The sequence below is a fragment of the Drosophila miranda genome, chromosome XL (assembly GCF_003369915.1).
Source record: "Drosophila miranda strain MSH22 chromosome XL, D.miranda_PacBio2.1, whole genome shotgun sequence".
Lineage (NCBI taxonomy): Eukaryota > Metazoa > Arthropoda > Insecta > Diptera > Drosophilidae > Drosophila > Drosophila miranda.
The window spans coordinates 2,197,479-2,217,401 of NC_046673.1; the positions used below are offsets into that span (position 1 = coordinate 2,197,479).

The following is a 19,923-nucleotide window of genomic DNA, read 5'->3' on the forward strand; positions in this document are numbered from 1 at the left end:
GAAACCCATTTTGGACCGTAGAAAAGCTGCTTAAGCCTATTAACTAAAACTCGGAGACCAGGCTTAGTCTGCACATCATAATGCTAATTAAAACTACGTATGCGAGAAAAAGTACGTACATATATGCAGGCACAGGGAAGGAACAACGACCAAGCGCCAAGGACCTGGGGCCAAGGAGCAAAAGAGTTGGATGGAACTGCGTCTCTCGGGGATAAGCTGATGTGTCAAAGAGATGCTTTCGGTTGCTTCGGCTGCCACGCCCTGTACACGCGATGTATATCTTTTCCTCCACCTAAATCCCCCTCCCACTCCCCATCCCCCATCCCAGCCCAGCCCATCTTTTCCCCAGTTACTGTACTTCTTTTCTAATTGTGCATGCCATGTTAATGCCAACTGATTAGCCGCTTCAGAACGCACCGCCAACTGCACCCATTATTCATGACTTTTTCTTTTAATTCCGTTTCGTTTCGTTTCGTTCGTTCCGTTCGTATTCTATCTCTCTGTGTGTGTGTTCGCCCAGCTGTTGCACGCACGCACAAGTCTCCGGATTGGGGCAGCTGCACTGCGCGGGTGCGACACTTGCTTTTCATCTACTGAACAGCCGCTGGATTAATTAGGAAAAATATTACAAATTTCCATGTCGTATTTTATTGCAGAGTAATGTGATCTATAAAATAAAGTAAGCACGAAGAACTGTCGATCTTCATTCGATTTCCCTTACCATTTAAATAGTAACAAATATCCATTTACCTGAGTCTGGTTGCCATAGTACTCTATTTACGCACTTGAAGACCCCAAGTTGAGACTTTAAAAACTCTATTTAATAGTCGTTATTGAAGATCATTGTGCGCGTTCAGCAACATAGCCGGATAAGGGATCGGTGATGGACTTCTTACGATAGTGCTGATGAAGGCACACGATTAGTGATTTTCAAATGATATATTCAAAATAGTACGATCCAATTTCTTGATGCATGATGCATTGCATTGCAACTCGATTATAAAAAGCCAGAATACCACAAAATCATGAATCCAATTTGATGTGATTGTTTTTTGGTGCGAGTCGCGAAGCTTCGAGGCCAAAATTGAAAGGTTCTGTGCCGATTATACATATTTACGACGGGGCTTACCAGCACTTAAAACATGAAAGATGACAACTGATACATGATTCATGCTACACGATGCATTGTGCTGGTGAAATTCATCCAAGTAGATGTACAAAGAAGTATTTAAGAACTGTTATATAAAGGAAGAGGATCTGCAAAACATTGACATGCAAGATTTGAGTTATTTTTCATAGTCGCATTGGGCTCCAAATGAATTGTTTTTAATCCAGGCGGTAAGAAGAGGTGTGGGTAAGCGTCATACCCGCATTACCTCATTCACAGCAGTTTGCAACCTCTGAGCGACCTCTCCATTGTGTGTCACGTTTGTTTTATTCTTTGTGGATTCCTTTTGGTTGTACCCTCCCTGAAAAAAAGAGAAATCCCAAAATAGAAGATGGGAAATGAATGCCAGCGAAAGCAGAGCATAAGCTAAAAATGTTAACTAATTGTCGAATGTTTCTTCTCTCCACACAAACACACTGACACACACACACAACCAACGCACACAAAAACCATTCACCAAATGGCCAACAACGATGGACGCCAAAAACCGCAAACCCAATTCCACTAATTGCACTTGAAATATCCCTTTTCATATCCCCAAATACCAACAACAACCAATCTGACTCTAACAATCTGCACTCAAACCCAAAAACCGACTAAAATCCCTCGAAAAAACCAAACAAAAAACTTGCAAAAACTTTGCGGCAACAACAACAACAACACCAACGACGTTTGATGCCACTGCTGCTTCTGTTGCAACAAAATGGAAATGGCGTCAAATTGCGCTGGCATCTGACGATGACAACAACAAAATCCAACAACAACGAACCCCAAACTGACTATCAACACTATCGCCTGCGCCTTTGAATCCATTGTCAACGACACTGACACCAATGCCTAACTTTCTGCCACCCCTCAACCCCAAACCCCCAAACCCCCAACCCACTCACCCACTCTATCCTGACCGACGCCCTTTTTCACTGTCGGTGGCGGTGGCGGTGGCGGTGGCACAAACTAAATTCTAATACATCCGCAAATCGATTTCAATGGTCTCTGATCTGGTTTGTGCGGTTGGTTCCTGCTTGGGATCGAACGGAATCCTCACGAAACGGAAACGAAACGAAACGAAACGCAACGCTATCTAACGAACCAATACCAATACATATCACCAATGGTATTGATATTGTTTATAATGATGATGACGACAATGACAATGGCAATGAGCGACATTAACTAAATATGACGACGTTTGTCCCATCAACATCAACATCGAACTTTTTCCACATGTGATGGGACTGCTGTTGTGTTGTGGGGGCTATCAAACTGCAATTTCGAAACATCTGGCGTGCAAAACGCTGGCCCACACAAACACCAACACCAACACCAACACCAACACTAACACAAACAACACTTTGACATGCAACAACGGCCGACCGTTGTCTTCATCAACGCCACACACAAAACGCCTGTGTCATCAACTCAACTCAACGGCAACGGCAACGACAACGACAACGACTACGATACCAACAATGGTCATCCCTTTATCCCCATTCCAATTTCCTGACTGACTCTGGCTCTGGCTCTGCCTCTGTCGGCGTTCCCGTTCCCGTTCCCATCATCATTCCATTTGGCACATTGGGAACTGTGGTGTTGTGTGTGGCGCCATCAGGTTGCCTGGATTAAGGCCGATGCCAAGGCAATTCTGGCCATACACGAGCACGTGATAACCAACAATGATCGATTAACGGTGCAACACAACGACTATAACACATGGACTCTCAACATACGCAGCGTCAAAATGGAAGATTCCGGCAAATACATGTGCCAGGTCAACACAGATCCCATGAAGATGCAGGTGAGTACACAGTGCATAGTTTGATGGCCAAAAATGGCTAAAGAATGAATCGGAGAATGCCTAAATAATACTCTTACACAATATCTAAGAACCTTTGTACTTTGTTGTTCTATTCGAGAGAGAAATGCGGTCGAAAAGGGGAATGAATAGGGAATAGACTACGTTTACTGTATTAGGTTCTTTTGGAAGCCGCCGCTTATCCCTTTCAGCAATCATCTAATTGCTGATGCTGTTGTTAAATTTATAATTTCATTCTTTTGTATGCTGAGTGCATTTGAAATTGTTGGGTGAGAGTCGCCTAGCTGTGTTGTCTTTATCTTTAAATGCTTCCCATTTCCATCCGACCTCTTCTCTGGGCTTCCATTTCCTTCGTTACTCTCCATTTTTTTTCTTCTGCCCACTTTCTGGGACCGACCAAATCAAAGCTATCTCTGACAGAAAGGCGAAAAAAGCCCAAAACTGGAAACATGCCCGAGAGTATAATGAAATTGTTCTGGAGGCTCCCTCATTGCCTGCCTGAGCTTTAAGTTTCACCATCCTCATTTGACATACGTATGTGTGTGTGAATGTGGGGATGTCTATCTCATTCGTTTTTCCTGATAGGGGGAACCCTATCTCTCTCTCTCCCTCTTTCCCTCAGTCCTCTTTGTGGGGCACAAACTTGGGTGGGAGTAAGAGGGAAAGAAGGGTAGGTGGCGCTGACATTTAAACACGATATATAAACAATGAAGCGCTTTAATGACAAAAATAAATAACAACCAGTGCGGTGATGCAACGTTGACGTCATCAAACCATGCTCCAGTGTGGTTACCGGAGTGTGTACATATGTTCATATGTGTGCATATGTGTGTGTGTGTGTGTTTGGGGGAAAGAGTTTGAGTGTGGAAGTCAGTCTCATGTGACGCTTTTCCTCTGACTGCTCGAGTCGAATAAAGTAGAGTTGCGTTTTTTATGCGAATACCGGGACCAGCCCCCCAACCTCCAACCCCCCACACCGCCAGTAATACACTTTCCTCTGGCCCGTTCCCATTTCGTTCCCTCTATCACATACATACATGCCCGATAGCCGGCCCGTTTCCACCTTCCCCATCATGCCATTAAACGCTCTCGCTCGACATGTGCAAAACGATTGCGTTTTCAATTTCATTTCGTTTATACTGTACGAGTGATGATGGGGCGGATGTGCAACTGAATTCTGGGGGATGGAGGTGAAACGAACCCCCTCCACATCCATCCCGCCCCCCGAGTTCACCCATGGCTTGTAATAAAATCAACCTAACAAAGCGAATTGAGTGAAAAGCAAATATGAGACAAATAAAAAGCAAACAGGCTTCACGTCCTCCCCCTGGTTCGCTTTTCCTGCTTGCTGTCCTGCCTTTCAAGCCTTTCCCATTTCCTTACCCTCTTGCTGCTCGCCCCTCTTGCCCCACCATCTCCCTCTCTCTCACATTTGCTCTCGCCCACTGTCTATATCCATCTTTAGTATACATTTCGCGCTTGGTTCGTTTGGGGCTTTCTTTTTTCCTCATTTTGTTATTTTTTTTGTGCTTTTTTCTCTCCGACGTCAACTTTATTTTATGACACAACTGTCAACTGCAGCGGGAACAATGACAATGACAATGACAACGACAATGATAGCAGCAATTCGGTTATTGCTGGTGGGAGTCAACAACCGCAAAATGAAACAAATGTAAAAAACAGGCACCACGCTGAATGAGCAAATGAGACATAGAAAGACAGAAAGAGAACTATAGAACAGCCGCATAATGAGACAATTTGTCCACTCGTTCCATTAAGAATCGTTGACCAGCACTATCGGAAAGCTGTTCAACAGATAGAACCAATCTATCGATTAAGGATACAACTGGCATAATCGTTGAGCAGATTGTGCTTTGAACAGAGCTAGTTATGCCAGTTAAACTGATGTAAGGGATTTAGTTAGTCGGTGGACTGGCTCCAGCCCAGGACAGCAGGGGCAAACAAGGACTTGGAGCTGATGGCTCCAAGTTTGAGGCACCTGTTTGAGTTATGAAAGCTTAGCATCAGGGTTTCGAATGCACTGAGCTTCTCTTTGCGTCAACTCCACTACTAACCTAAATGTATCCAAAAGAACAATATTCGGCCCCATTGTCCAGTGCTGCAGTGAGTTCGAGCCAAGCAACATGGGTGGCTGCAATTTGGCATTAGGAATTCCATTTTATGGGATATTTGGGAGCAAGGGAGGGAGCGAGCGAAGCAAATGGCATGGATATTAATCCCTTACTAACTAGATCGACGCCCTTCTCTGTTCACTTACAGACAGCCACCCTGGAGGTGGTCATCCCGCCCGACATTATCAACGAGGAAACCTCTGGCGACCTGATGGTACCCGAGGGCGGTGCGGCCAAGCTCGTGTGTCGGGCCCGCGGGCATCCCAAGCCGCGGATCACCTGGCGTCGCGAGGACGGACGCGAGATTATTGCACGGCATGCCGGGCACCAGAAGACCAAAGGTGAGCCATCCATCCACTCCACTCCACTCCGCTCCACTGCACTGCAATGCACTGCAGGTGGAGACTAGAGTAAAGTGACTAGCTAACCTACCACATGTCAATCCTTCAGCCCCGTCCGTCGAAGGCGAAATGCTGACGCTCTCCAAAGTCACGCGATCGGAAATGGGCGCCTACATGTGCATCGCCTCGAACGGAGTGCCGCCATCGGTGAGCAAGCGGATGAAGCTACAGGTGCACTGTGAGTATCCCTACCAGGCCATACCCTACTGAACTGCAAGCAACTGTAAATGATGAATGGGTGGTGCCACCTGCTGGTGGCGCAAAGAAAATGATTTCCTTTGATTTATGGGGCCCGGCAGGGAAGGAGCTAATGCACCATAATAATCATAATGGTAACTTATAGCCCGGGTCGGATATGATGTGCGTGCCACCATATGTACATATGCATGTGTGTGTGTATATATGTATTGAGAAGGAACAGGAAGAGAAACAGGAACAGAACCGCAGCAATAACGCTATGGGCGCCAACTGCAAGTGTTTCCGTTCCGATATCCGGCAGCTTCCTTCACGTGGCCGGCAAACTTTCCAAATGCATTAGGACAGCAACGCGACGCAACGCTGGGGCGGCAGGGTGGATATCCACATCCAAGCAAGCAACGTCACGTTCCTGTTGTAAAACTTTAAGGGGCATTCCCCATTTGTTTATATATACATATACATATACATATACATATGTCTTTATGTGGGTGTGCGGATGTGTGTGTGCGGTGTAATTGTTAAGGGCAGCTCCCGCACTTTTTCCCGTACTCCCGGCCCTCTTCCATGCTCTCTCTGTCCCTGCCTTACCTTCCTGCATCAAAGTTAATGAAATTTTCCAAGCGGGCAAAAGTTTGAACGACGACATTTTGGCAAGCGGTAGAAGCAGGTAAGAGGTGGTCTTGCAAGCAGAGTCGACCCAGTCAGAAGAGGGCTTGCAAGCAGTAGAAGGAGGAGGTGCAGGTGGATGTGGATGTGGAGGTGAAGGAGACATAAGACGGATGAAACATAAGTAGGTGGGCATAAGTAGACATACAAATATGTACCTAGGTAAGAAAAACATACGATGGGTGTTAGGGGGAGGGGGAGGGGGTACAAAGAAAAGGACAAAGAGAAAAAAGCAGCACCCTGGCGGAAGACAAGGTCTTATCTAGAAATTATATTGACACGGGCGTGAAAATGTTTCGCCACTTTTCGAGAGATGGAGCATCTTGCCACACACTCGCGCTGTCTGGCCCCCTTTCGCACTGTGTGACGCAAAAATTAATTTTCATTTTTATTTTATCTATGCCACAAATTCGTTTTTCAGGTTTTTTTCTTTCATTTCATTTCTTTTGTCATTTCATTTCCATCAGTTGGGTTGGTAGGACCTTCGTTCACTTTCTCTCTGTACTGTCCTCGCTCAGCATCGATAAGGCTGCTCTCCTTTCCCCTTATTCCTTTGTTCCGTTATTGCTTTTGGCTTTTTCCTTTGGTCGCTCTCAACCTCCTCTGCTGACATTGGCACCGAAGACGCCGAAGACGCTCCTCCGACTCAATTTCAATTTTAAAACCCATATGTATGTACATACATACGTCTGTGTGCGAGAAGAGGCGAGTGTGGCGCCTCTTCCTCTCTCTCTCTCTCTCTCTCTCTCTCACTCTGTTCTCGTCTTCTCATTGCCTAAGTGGCTGAGAGAGAGCTGCTAGCTTTGCCTTTGATTTCTTGTCATTGTGTGACGCCCCACCCCTAGGCGCTTGCCTGCACTGCTTGATTGATTCTAATCAGAAAATTAAGTAGATCCTGGGCTTTGCAAGGGCGGGACGTGTATTAGCGCTAAAAAGGTGTGCGAAATTAAAGTCTTAGCCCACTGCTAAGTAGATGGTGGCCCTTGAAGGAGGAGTCAGATTCCTTAGCTGCCTGTGGGATAGATGAGCCTGTTTCGTTTAGTCTAAGGTGCTACCATTTCCTACCTGTGGGTACTTCTAGTATGTGCCCAATGCGGTACGCAGTCAATTGATTGGTTCATTTAATTGCTAATTCTAGGGGTTTTTTTCCGGGAATTAAACCATTTCTGATAGACTTGGGGCTCCGAAATTGTTTAATCAATTATGGTTATTTTTATGGTTAGGGTATAGTATATACCCGATATAAGGGTGACTAAGTGACTCGGGTCGAACTCTGGACAACATTTCAAACTATCTGCTAAATATATTGCACAGCTATTTTAGCGACAGGATGCTCAACATGGACACGTTGAACTTTCAGCGGGAGTGGTGACATCCACCACTGAGAGCAACACACAGAAGGAAGCTTTTCCGACTCCATAAAGTATCGATATAGTCGATATAGCCATGTCTGTCTGTCCGTCTGTCCATACGTCCGCCTCGATGAGCGCCTAGATCTCAGAGACTATAAAAGCTAACGCGACCAACATTTCGCCCCCACAAACGACGAAAATCTGTGGCATCCATATGTGGATCATTATTATAGCCGGAAGGCAAAGCCTCAATTGCAGTGGCTACCCAACTCCCTTCAACGCCTTTAATCTTTCTCCCTCGCACACTCTTCTTTGTGTAGTGTGCGAAATAGTATTTCCGGTGGAGGGGGGCGAGATAGCAACACATATATTGATTGAGTATCGGGTATAAATGTGCGTTTTTCCACATAACTTGAGTATGCTTCACCTAGTTTTAAAGTACACATTTTCTTTTTTTCAAAATCGCGATGGTAAAGCTCTTAAAACAGGAGCATACTGAAAAGCTAGTAAGTCCTGCATCTGGATCAGATCACATTGCATTTTATTGTATCTAGGCTCAGGAGAGGGAGGTCGACGCTGAACGCCCTTAGAAGGATTGTAGAAATAACGGAGAGGGCCACTACTAGGACCAAGTGGAGAGGTGGCACAAAGCCCTATTTCTTGGTGGTGACCCTGAACATCAGGAATGCTTTCAATTCGGTAGACTGGGGTCGAACACTGGAGGCTCTGAGCACATATGCATAACATCCCAAGCAATCTGCTGAATATAGCGCGCAGCTATTTTAGCAACAGGGTGCTCACCTTGGACACGAGTCTGGGCTCCAGGACATTCGAAGTGTCAGCCGGAGTCCCTCAGGGCTCCGTTTTGGGGCACCTGCTCTGGATAGAGCGATAGTGGCAGTAGAAAAGGAACTCGCCTCCGTGGAAGATCTTGCCAAAGTGGCCGTCCAAGCCGTAGAGGCATGGCTAGCCGCCGCGGGACTGGAGCTAGTCTTAATATCGCGCCGGAAAGTGGTTGAGACCGCCAGAGTGCAGGTTGGTGGGACCACGATCCAATCGCAGAGGTCTATCAAGTACCTAGGAGTCACGCGCACGTACAAAGAACACCTGGAGTACGTCCCCTGTAAGGCCGGCCGGACCCCGGTAGCGCTATCCAGGATGCTACTGAACACCAGATGACCGAAGCTGGCAACGAGGAAGCTGCTGACGAGCGTCGTGACGACGCTGATGCTACGACGCCATGCAGGACAGTGTAGCTGGGGTACCCACCAAAGCCGAGTTAACGGACAACGCCAGAAGGATCAGCATTGACAGATGGCAGACCCGGTGGGATACGCATCCCACGCATAGCATGCTGGGTTGGAAGGAAGCACGGCCTGGCACTTGGCACGGCCTGGATCTCCCTGGCACTGAGCGGACATGGCTGCTTCCGCAGCTACCTCAAACGCTTCGGCCATGAAATAGAGGACAGGGTCCCCAGTGTGGCCCAGGCATAGAGGAAGACGCGCGACACGTCCTCTTCGACTACCACAGGTTTGACCACGAGCGACAGACACTGGAAGCAGTAGAAGGGCCTAGGGTCAGCACCGAAACTCTGGTGCCGCTGATGCTTCCCAAAACATACAAAGATTTCCACGATCTTCTGCAAAAGAGACTCTCCGCCTTTAGGCTTATCAAACTGAGAGGAGATCATAGAAAAAGCGCGCATCAATGAAGACTTTAAAAAATGCATGAACGCCAAGATGAATATTATATGGTATATTTTAATCGGCTATTACGCTTCACAGATCCTTCAGTTCTCCTAGGCTGAAGCTGCTGGGCGAACCATAATGTGTCGAGATGCAATTGTGATCTTAAATCTAGGATAACACAATAAGGAACTAAAACTCCAGATCGATTCTTAACGAGAAAGACGGCCGTCGCCAGGAGCACAACATCAGATCTAAGGTAGAAGGATGTGAAGGCAAGCCGCTAGCAGAATCCTGAACAGACGAGAGATAGATATACTGGTTGTAGCGCTGGCTCTGGAGGACTCCACTGTGGAGTGCAGAGTCTGGAATCACAGAACGAAAGCTCTGTGGGCATTTAGCCGGGTTGGTGTGGCACTTAGAGGCTGCAAAGTCTGCAGCCAGTTATTTTATTGAACATCATTGAAATGTCAAATAGTTTCTTGAACCTTTTGAGGTTTTTGGATAGGATAAGAAAGGATTCCCTTGCATCTAGATTGTTCCAATGGGTAACAGTGTGTCGAATTATCATCAGCAATAAAAGAATAAGCGTTCTTCTGAGGCAAGCAATCCTCCACAAGATTCCAAGTGAATAATTATTTCACTAGCCAAACGTTCCAAACTTTTTGTATCCGCTACCCTTTAAGAAGCTTGGCTTTTTGCCGCCATCTTGCAAGCAGAAGGCGTTATATTTCCAAAGTGGTGTTTAAAAATTATTTGTTAAAATACAAAAGCTACTTTAATCGGTGGTTCAACTAAATTGTTCGATTTTTTTACTTTTTTGGATACAGTCCACAGTTGGCTACCGCCGATTGGATAGAACTCTACCCCAAAGGCAATTCTATGTTATTTATTTATTTTAAAGAAATTCTGAAGTGTGCGCAAGTTTGTCTTACTTTGGAAATGAAAATAAAATTTCTTTTTACTGGTTTTTTGTTGATATACTCACATACGTCCATCTACTTCAAAAGCGTTTTAATATTTGATTATAATTTGTGAATATTCTGTTTTGTAAGCCTGCAAACAACTCTTTTCAAGTAAGGCAGACCACCTTTCCATCCCAGGCCAACACTCGCCTGTCTCCCGCAACCCACGCATCGGACAGAACGGGGCAAATAAAAAACAACGGCCAATTCAAACAATCGACACCTGTCATCCCGGGTCTGAAAACCCCACTCCGATGATTAGAGAACGGAACGAAAGAAGAATGGAACGGCAGCAATGGATTTTGGGGGTTTCATTGCCAGCCGTTGACTGAACTCTCTGTCTGGCTGGCTGGCTGGCTGGCACTCTTTCGGTGGTTTCGGCCATGTTCCAGCTATGCACACAAAAATATACCACTATTTTGACGTCAGCTATGACGCAGCGAAGGCCCAGAGAAGGCCTTCCAATTGATTATAAAAGGTGATTCGGTGGGCGGTAAAGTCAGTTGCTCATCTGATTGATATCTAAGACTAAGCATGCGTAAATACATTGGACTTGCTCTTCTCGCTCTTATAGCGGTGGCCATGGCCCAAGGCGGTCCTGGCGGTGGTCGTGGAGGACGCGGTGGCGGAGGTGGAGGTGGAGGCAGTCGGAGTCGCGCTCTGGGCGGACCTGGTGGCCCAGGAGGTCGAGGTGGTCGTAGGGATTTCGATGGCTATGGAGGACCAGGCAGCTATGAAGGCGGCTTTGGTGGGCCAGGTAGTTTCGGTGGACCAGGTGGTCCTCCGCCACGTCGTCCCCCAGGTCGTCGTCCCGCGGGTCGCCGTCCCCCGGGTCGTCGTCCTAGACCATTCTGGCCCATACCCCCAAGCGCTTCTACCACAGAAAGCATCTCCAGTGACAGCACCACCGACAGCAGCTCCAGCAGTGACAGCACCACCGACAGCAGCTCCAGCAGTGACAGCACCACCGATAGTACCACTGATAGTGCATCCACCAGCGATAGCACCACCGAGAGCAGCGATAGCACCAGCGTGAGCAGCGATAGCACCAGCGAGAGCAGCGATAGCACCAGCGAGAGCAGCACCGAGGACAGCGACACCAGCAGCACCTCAGAATCGGGCTAGGCTAGGCGTTAAAGACTTCCAATGGAAGTAAGCCATTAAGAAATGCGAATAAAAGAAAAATCCAGCAGGAAAATTATTCTTTCTCTCAATCTTATTCTCCTTTCACTACTTTTCTACCTCTCTCTCTTTCTCTCTTATTTCTTTTCTCATGCAGAGGTGCATGAAGAATATTTACTATTTCGGCCGTTGCATCTTTGAGTCGCTGGAACCAGCTGCCTGCTACAAAACTCTATTAGGACAAATTGAATTTTCAATAAGTGGAAGGCTACCGCGGGGCATGGTGGTTGGGTGGGGTGGCGTAGGGTGGTGTGGGGTGGCGCAGGAGTGTACACCACACATCACACAAGCAACACCCGACATATGCTGCACTATTCCCAGCGAAGGAGCAGCGAAGAAGCAGCCCCACACGGACAGAAGTACGGACACGGAAACGGCCACATGGGGAATGTAGAATGGAGCATGCACAAATCCAATAAATTGACCAATAATGAACGCTCGAACACAGCCAACGGCAGCGGATGGCAGCCAGCTGCCACGGCGAAGGAGGAGTGGGAGGAGGAGGAGGAGAGGCTTCGGACGAGAAGACCAAAGTTGAAAAGCCAAAAAACAATGACGGAGAGTGGCTGGCCCCGAGCTGGTTACGGCTGTGGTCCGGACCTATGGCCCTTGGCTCTACTGGTGCCGCTGTTCTGTTCCCTCAAGCCAACCAAGACAGCCCAGCCTCAAAGACAGGAGCTAGAGGGAGATGAAAGGAGGGACAAAAAAGGGGCAACAAATGATGAAAATAAGGAAAAACTGAACGTTAAAATCTCAACACGACACACAAAACATGGTTAAAGTCCCAAAGGACAGAAGCCACTAGAAAGGCAATGACTACGGTGCACTCTGAATGCCCTAACCAGGATATCCAACGAAAAAGAAAGTGAGGACAAATGAGATATTCTTCTCCGCATACTGAATGTAAAATTGGTGGTAACTAAAGGGCAAACTAGGGTAGTTCTATGCAATTAAAGATGAGCATCATCCAGTGACCCAAAGGACTTTCTTTGAAGTATGTTCCAATTTACTGAACCATTAGTGAAACATGTATCCTACCCATGATCATTCCCAGCCAAAAATTATCCACATCACTGATTAAATGACATATGAACGAATACAGAACATCTAAGGAAATCCACAATTCCCGTGTGATATCATTATTTTTGAATGAAAGACTCGTTAAGCCCTTAAGGGATCATCATGCTATCAAGCAAATGGTTGATGGAGCCAACTCTTATCAACAAAAGCCACAACCAAGTGAGTGTATAGCCAACAAGAGGACGGAAAAACAACAAAAATTGGGATCGGAAAAAGAGAAAAAGCCACTTTCGTTTTTCCACTGACTACTGGGCGAGAAGGATGGACGGTTAGCCCGACTCTGATTGTTGGCCAGGATTGTTGGCTCTCTAACAACAAAATAATTCATTTTCAATTAAAATCGTATCAGTTGTTGTTTTTGGGGTCTAGAGCTGTTGTTGTTAATACGAGCAGCGAGAAAGAGATGCAAGGGAAACGATTGCCTTCAATCGTCTCGTAAAAAGGTTGAGGGATGGGATTGGGACTGGGACTGGGACTGGGACTGGGACTGGAAGACGAACTGAGACCGGGCACTGATTTGAAGTTCGACTCTGGTCCGTTGGGGCTTAATTGCCAGTCTAGCCCGGTAGGGAGCGACAAGGTCACAGCGGCTGATGGACTAACAATTGGGATTGGCATAACCAACTTACTAACTCTCATTCTCTATTTGTTCTTCCTCTTTCTCGTTCTCGTTCTCTTTCTGTTTTTCTGTTTCTCTGGCTCTCTTTCGCAGTTCATCCGCTGGTTCAAGTGCCAAATCAATTGGTCGGCGCCCCGGTCCTAACGGATGTCACATTAATTTGCAATGTCGAGGCATCGCCAAAGGCCATCAATTACTGGCAGCGCGAGAATGGTAAGCCAGGGAGTAGTGACGGGAGCAATGGCGGCAACGGCATTGGCAGTGGCAGTGGTACTGGCAGTGGTACTGGCAGTGGCACTGGCAGTCAAAGGTTGCCACCATTGGCCACGAATTGAATTTTTCATTTAGCATTTCCAAGTTTGGTACAGTCGTTGAAACTTTATAAACCTTTCAATGCCGCAATTTGTCTTTATTTGGTTCGTGTTCGACGCTGAAATATTTTGTTGTTAAGAGGACTGGTGTGGAGAAAGGAGTAAGGAGAGTGGGTAGAGAGTAGAGAGTTGGCTGGATGGCTCTTTTGTCAAGTGCATTTGACGTATATTGCAAACGTGACAGGAGCCACAGCGTAAACGTGAAACGTTCAGCAGCCATGGCAGAAATGTCATCATCAATGGCTCGACTTCTCATCAACAGCATTTTCCGTGTTTCATGCTGCATGCTTCATGCTTCATGCTTTCTCTCTCTGCTCCTCACTCCTTTCCCGTAACTTAAACTCATTTGGTTAAACCTCCTGCTTCGGCCCTGCTTCGTATTCATGACTCCATTCACACCTCGAGCCACCTCATCACATCTCATCTCGTTTTCATCGTCTGCTCTACGCTCTGTCGCAGGTGAAATGATTATTGCCGGCGATCGTTATGCCCTCACCGAGAAGGAGCACAACATGTACTCCATGGAGATGGTGCTACACATCAAGCGGCTGCAGTCGAGCGATTTCGGAGGCTACAAGTGCATCTCCAAGAACAGCATCGGGGACACGGAAGGCACCATTCGACTGTATGGTAAGTGATATACTCGTACACCGTGCTTATACCCGGTACCTAGAGAGTAAAGGGGTATATTAGATTAATGTAGATGTATTTGGGTTTCCAATAAACTGATTCACCGGATGAGCTGGATATCGCATGTGCATGTACTATGTATTTGATTGCAGTTGGTCTCGATTCCTCCTTAACTTATATTCAAGCTTGGTCACTAGATGAGTTAAGTTGATTCCAACCGATGCTCCAGGGAGCTACTGACCAACACCACATTTCCATTAGGAGTACACTAACATATTCAAATGAATGAATGAATGATAATCTTCTTACTTTTTACTAAGATGTGGCATGCCTTGAAATTTATATTGCCGACTTTTTGTTTTCAGGCAGAACAATACTCTTCCCTTTAATATTGGAAGTTTAAATTTTCAAAACAATTCCAAAGTTGTTCAAAATATTATCTAAACGGGTGTCCATTAAATCAGCTTTCTAAACTGATTGATAGAGGATTGTTTCTTAGTAGTATTTAATTATAATATGCTAACAAAAAATCTGTATCAGTCACAGCGTTGTGAGTCGCGGCTCACGATTGTAGTAGGACTCTCTCAACTTTGCTGGCACTTCGTTTATCTCCCTTCACCTTATCACCTATTGACCTATTGGATCAGAATTCTTAAATATTTTCTAGCCTTTATTTACTAAAGAAAATTTGCGAAAAAGAGAAAATTGGTATCAGACCAATATGCCAGACAACGCTCAAAGCGGAATTGGTAAAAAAAGAGAGCAGAGTGGAGAGAGGTTATAGCGAGAGGTACTAGGCAGAGAGCGCTATTGCTCAGAAAGTTTAAAGAGCAAGAGAGAAAGAACAGTTATTGAAGTTGCGGTGATAGCGAGAGAGTGATAAAACAACAAAAGCTGCAAGACGAGAGACGAGAGCTGTAATGCAATGTAATGTACTCACGGCAACAACACAAACACAACAAGCCGACGCCGAAAAATTTGAAGTTCAATAACTAATAATTAAACACAAATCAAAATAGAAACTCGCGGAATAGAGTAGATTTCCAGATAGTAGGTGGATTAGGAAGGTATTTAATGTTTATTTATGAAAACACCGGTTGTTTATGTAAATCAAAGGGAAAATATGCGGAGCGCAAAACAAAAACGCGTCTGATCTACGAAGAGAACCGCAGCATCGCTCTGTCTCACTCTCTTTCTATCCCACCTTCGAAGTATCATGCAGCCGTTATATCTCGCTTGCTGCACTAGAAAATGCACACTGGACGAAGATGAGTGTCAAAGAAAGTGTCAAAGAGATGGTTCAGAGAGAGTTTCCGGGAGCGAGAGAGGGCGCGTGGCATGGAAGTCAGGGGAGTAGTGCTCCGATCGCAACGTTTTGGCAGCATAATAGATGGGATCCTTCTGTTTGAGCTGTTTAACTCGAGTGCCCGATATTTGAGATACACTTGTGGCAGTGTGTTGTCACAGCAATCTGCACACAAAATAGGTTTGCTCTAGCTTTTATGTTGCCTGAGATCTAAGCGTTAGATGGGACTGACGGACAGAGATGACTGTACTTTAGCGGTCGGAAACGCTTCCTGCTGACTGTGGCTTACATCCACACGAGTGTAATATATCCCTCTGAGTTCCGTGTTCAACTATCAGCTGTTCGTCCAATACAATCTAGTGGCTCTGAAGAATGAAACATACTCGTATATATGTACATGTACAATAAGTGTGCTCGAACTGTATGTTTTTTTTTCTCTCCTACATTTCCCTTTTTTGTTAATATTTTAAACCATGGTTAGCAGTTAGTTGTTAGTTAAATAAATAAATAAAACTAGTTGAATTAAAGATGATTGCACTGCTTCCACAGAAATGGAACGTCCCGGCAGGAAGCAAATGCGCGATGACGATATCAACGAAGTAACAGTAAGTATTCATATTCAGATCGAAGTACAGCCTATGTATATCACGTCCACACCACAACAACGAGTACTTTTGAACAACTTTTAAAGGCCGTTAACCAAATAAAACGCTCTCTCTTGATGCAGAGACACGAGGTGGAGAACCGGCACAAGGAGAACCGGCACGAAGAGGGCGCACGCAACCAGAACGGTCGTCTCTACAAGGACCGCACGCAGGAGCCTGAGCTGGGCAGCTCCGCAGATTCGACCCGTGCCCCAGCCCCAGCTCAGGGTACAATGCAGCTAATCAAGACATTTATATTAGCCCTATTGGTAATATTAGCCACGACAGCGACAGCGGAGGCGGTGGCACCAACAACCACAACGGCGGCGGCAACAATGTTCTTTTACACAAAGGGCGCCAGACAAAAGGACACAAAGGAAACGAATCTGAGACTTGAGCTGAATGGGGCTGGGGATGCTGAGCACGAGTACTGCGAAAGATCAGCGACGACGGCCAGGGCCGGGGCAAATGGCATTGGCTGGAGCGTGGAAGGATTAGCCCGAACACCATCAACAAAGTAAGATTATTATAGCTTAATTCAATTGTAATTATACAAACGCGATTATGGGGGCCCAGGGAACGAGCTCCATCTCTTTCTCTCTCTCTCTCTCTCTCTCTCGTTACCTCCCTGTGTCTATGACCCTCGGTTCTTGTCTCTCCTGGCCCCCACACGAGACTGGAAAGTCCGAGCATAAATCATCGACCTAATCATCTTGCTAATTACAAAGGGTGAGAGAGAGAGAAAAGGAGGAAAGAAAAGGAGCAGGCCAAATTGAATGAATATTAAATCAAAAGCAAGTGGAAAAACTAAAGTTTCGTAGTTAAGTGGAAAATAAAATGCGTTTAAATGTTACCTCGTTAGTGGAAAATGAAAAATGAAAAATGAAAAAGAAAAAGGAACGAAAACGAAAACGAAAACGAAGAAGAAGAAGAAAATCAACTATAAAAATAATAAGATTTATCGGTGTTCGGTTCTTTGAATGCCTTTGGCTGCTCTGGAGTACACATTGACTAAGTGCGACTAAGGAACGATCTGCATGTGTACCCCAAATATACATATATCGATAGCTATTATGATGATCTAGTTGTCTAACCTATAAGCAGACCTCTACGTTCGGTGTTTGTTATTTGGTTTTTGTGTTCTGTGGTTTTTGTGTTTTTCTAGGGGAAATATATTGTATATCTAAATACATACTCGTACATGTGTGGAGATGATAAGCCACGTTCTGTTAGCCCAGAGTTCTGTATATAAAAGTGGCCTGCTCAAGGGGGGAGAAGGAGGAGAAGCTGAAAGAAGCCAGTCATGGACTAGTGGAGTAGACTTGACGTTGAAGTAAAATCGCAAATGTTCAGACGAACTATGCAACCCATAAATTGTAAATATCTACACTCGTAGTGATCTGGAGAACGTTTTCGTTGATGTCATGGTTCTATTTTTTGACTCGTTTTGTTTGTCTCCTTTGCATAGCTCAAAAGACTAACTGCGGACGTCCGTGGGTCTCTCTAGAATCTAGATGTAAGCCAGCTGCGTAGGTACTCTTCCGAACCTGGGACCGAACCTCTGTGCGGGTGCGGCTGCGGGTGCAGGTGTGGTACTGGTCACCTTCGGGGACGTTCTACGTGAGCAACTTAGTACCAATTCTATGGTGGTTGGAATAAGGGGAACTGATTTGGGAGAGCCAAATTAAATTAAATTATATTAAATTAAATATGTCACTTGAAGTGCATCCATATCCTATGAACTATGAGCTAGTTCCAACCAACTAGATGAGTGTCCCGAATGCCATAATTGCTTCAGTTTGAGAGAATGAATTACTGATAGAGAAAGTATTTATACAATATGCAGATTTCGCCATTTCAATGGGCAGCTGTAACCATTCACTGCCAGAGCATAGAGTACGTTACTCGATTTTTAATCAGTTCTGTGCAACCCACTTGGGATTCTCCATTCCTGTGAGAATTAGTTCACCTCACTGCGCCCCTATCAAAGCAGACCTTTGTTACCGTGCAAAGAAAATAATAATTTGGATCCTTGGTCTCTAACTACTCCCACTAGAGCATCCCCACTAGAGCCACAGACCAGACCGGTGCATGGCTCTATCCCATGCACAGAGACAGACAGGCAGAGAAAGATACAGGAACCACCCACAGTCCATACGTATACGTATATGAATATCCAATATCTACATGTGTGTGCGTGCTCGATTCAATTCAATGCTAAAATATTATGTAAATCAAAAGGAGTTGAGTACGAGGCAGAAAAAGCAGAATTAAATGTGCCAAAAGCATTAAAAGCAACTCAGAAAGAAGAAAAAGTAAGACGGAAAAGACGGAAATAAATCAAATAGAATTTGTGTGCTCATATCCAAAATATACACTAATACCCATACCATACACACATATGTTTGTATAAACCACATATCCCCGATCCAGACCCTAGACCTTAGACCCTAGAACCTTGACCCCTCCCCTCAATTGCAGCCCCATTCCAGTAACCAAGTCTTTAAAAGCTGACTACTCAGATGTACTCTGACTCATATACGTACCAGGAGGATATGCACTCGTATAAGCAGGCAAAGGGAAAAGGAGGGGAGGAGACGATACATTTTATATATGATAAAGTAAAATTAATTATACATAGGGAATATTTTTTTTGGTGGATATAATGAGTAACGATATCGCCTAGCAAATCAAAGTTAAATTTAATCTAAAAGTGTAAGAAAAAATAAATATCCATATCCATATATGTATGTATATGTATGTATGTATATGTACACAGAAATCCCATGCGATCAAATTGTTCAGATTGCAGTCAGGCAGGAGCGGGAATAAAGCAAAAGAATGAGAATGAGGGAAAGATATGGGAGAAAAACAGACCCCCAAGAATCTAAGAAGGGGAACTACGCGAGTCGAGGGAATAGGAAAAGAAACTAAGAAAAACTATAACAATACCTAAGTGAACGTGAAATACTCGTAAGACAGCAGCCAGCAGCCAGAAGCAAGAGAAACCATTCAAATCGTAAAGCATTCAATGTCTACTACGCTACAACCATACAAAGATAAACCATAAACTAAATATACAAATATTCAACAATTAAATATTGCATAATACACATCCAATGGGAATATCCAACAAATTCAACACGTAAAAGAACAAATAAAAACAAAAACGATAATCGGAAAATGAAAAATGAAAAACAGAAGTATGCCGCATAATGCGAAAATTCATGATTCTCATGTTAAAACACATTTAAGTAAAATTATTAGAATTTAGTTGGATTTGTTTTTATGTACATAAGAAATTAGCAAAACAAAAACGTTTGTACTGTAAAATCTGATATACAACAAAATATTTCAGCTGTGCGAGCTACCAGGAAAACACAAAAAAATCAAGACAAAAAAAATGGAAAATAAATTTAAAAAATAAAGATAAAGATATATGGAAAAAAGGTATGGAAATATATCGATTTTTGTTGTACAGTACCCAAAATAAACTTTCTATATACATAGTAGCAGGTCCACTGCTCCTGTGCTTAGGTAAGCTAAGTAAGGTAAGTAAACATGGAAATAGTGAAGTTTTCTCGAATGTTAAAGGCAGAAGGAAGCCACAAATAGTCGTAATATACATACATACATATGTACATAAATACATACATATGAACGTATGTATAGTATAAACAACATCTAACATCTAGACATGTCAGACAG

The 19,923-nt window shown here is 44.8% G+C and overlaps 1 protein-coding gene and 1 long non-coding RNA gene across 5 annotated transcripts in view; one reads left to right on the forward strand and one right to left on the reverse strand.

Annotated features, from left to right (window-relative positions):
* Positions 1 to 19,654, forward strand: part of LOC108164978 (neurotrimin) — a 54,863-nt gene extending 35,209 nt beyond the window's left edge. For 2 of the 4 annotated variants that reach the window (XM_017300998.2, XM_017300999.2), the window contains exons 4-10: positions 2,778 to 2,963; positions 5,262 to 5,454; positions 5,564 to 5,692; positions 13,358 to 13,477; positions 14,095 to 14,265; positions 16,121 to 16,176; positions 16,299 to 19,654. In XM_017300998.2, coding sequence (XP_017156487.1) covers positions 2,778 to 2,963; positions 5,262 to 5,454; positions 5,564 to 5,692; positions 13,358 to 13,477; positions 14,095 to 14,265; positions 16,121 to 16,176; positions 16,299 to 16,736 — 1,293 coding nt within the window. In that variant the 3' untranslated portion in view covers positions 16,737 to 19,654. The remainder of the gene's footprint in view (positions 1 to 2,777; positions 2,964 to 5,261; positions 5,455 to 5,563; positions 5,693 to 13,357; positions 13,478 to 14,094; positions 14,266 to 16,120; positions 16,177 to 16,298) is intronic. The other 2 variants (XM_017300996.2, XM_017300997.2) reach the window with 1 other exon arrangement.
* Positions 618 to 19,923, reverse strand: part of LOC117188559 — a 42,572-nt gene continuing 23,266 nt past the window's right edge. The window contains exons 2-3 of the long non-coding RNA XR_004472653.1: positions 1,130 to 1,469; positions 618 to 903 (exon numbers count right to left, since the gene is read on the reverse strand). This is a non-coding gene — a long non-coding RNA (uncharacterized LOC117188559). The remainder of the gene's footprint in view (positions 904 to 1,129; positions 1,470 to 19,923) is intronic.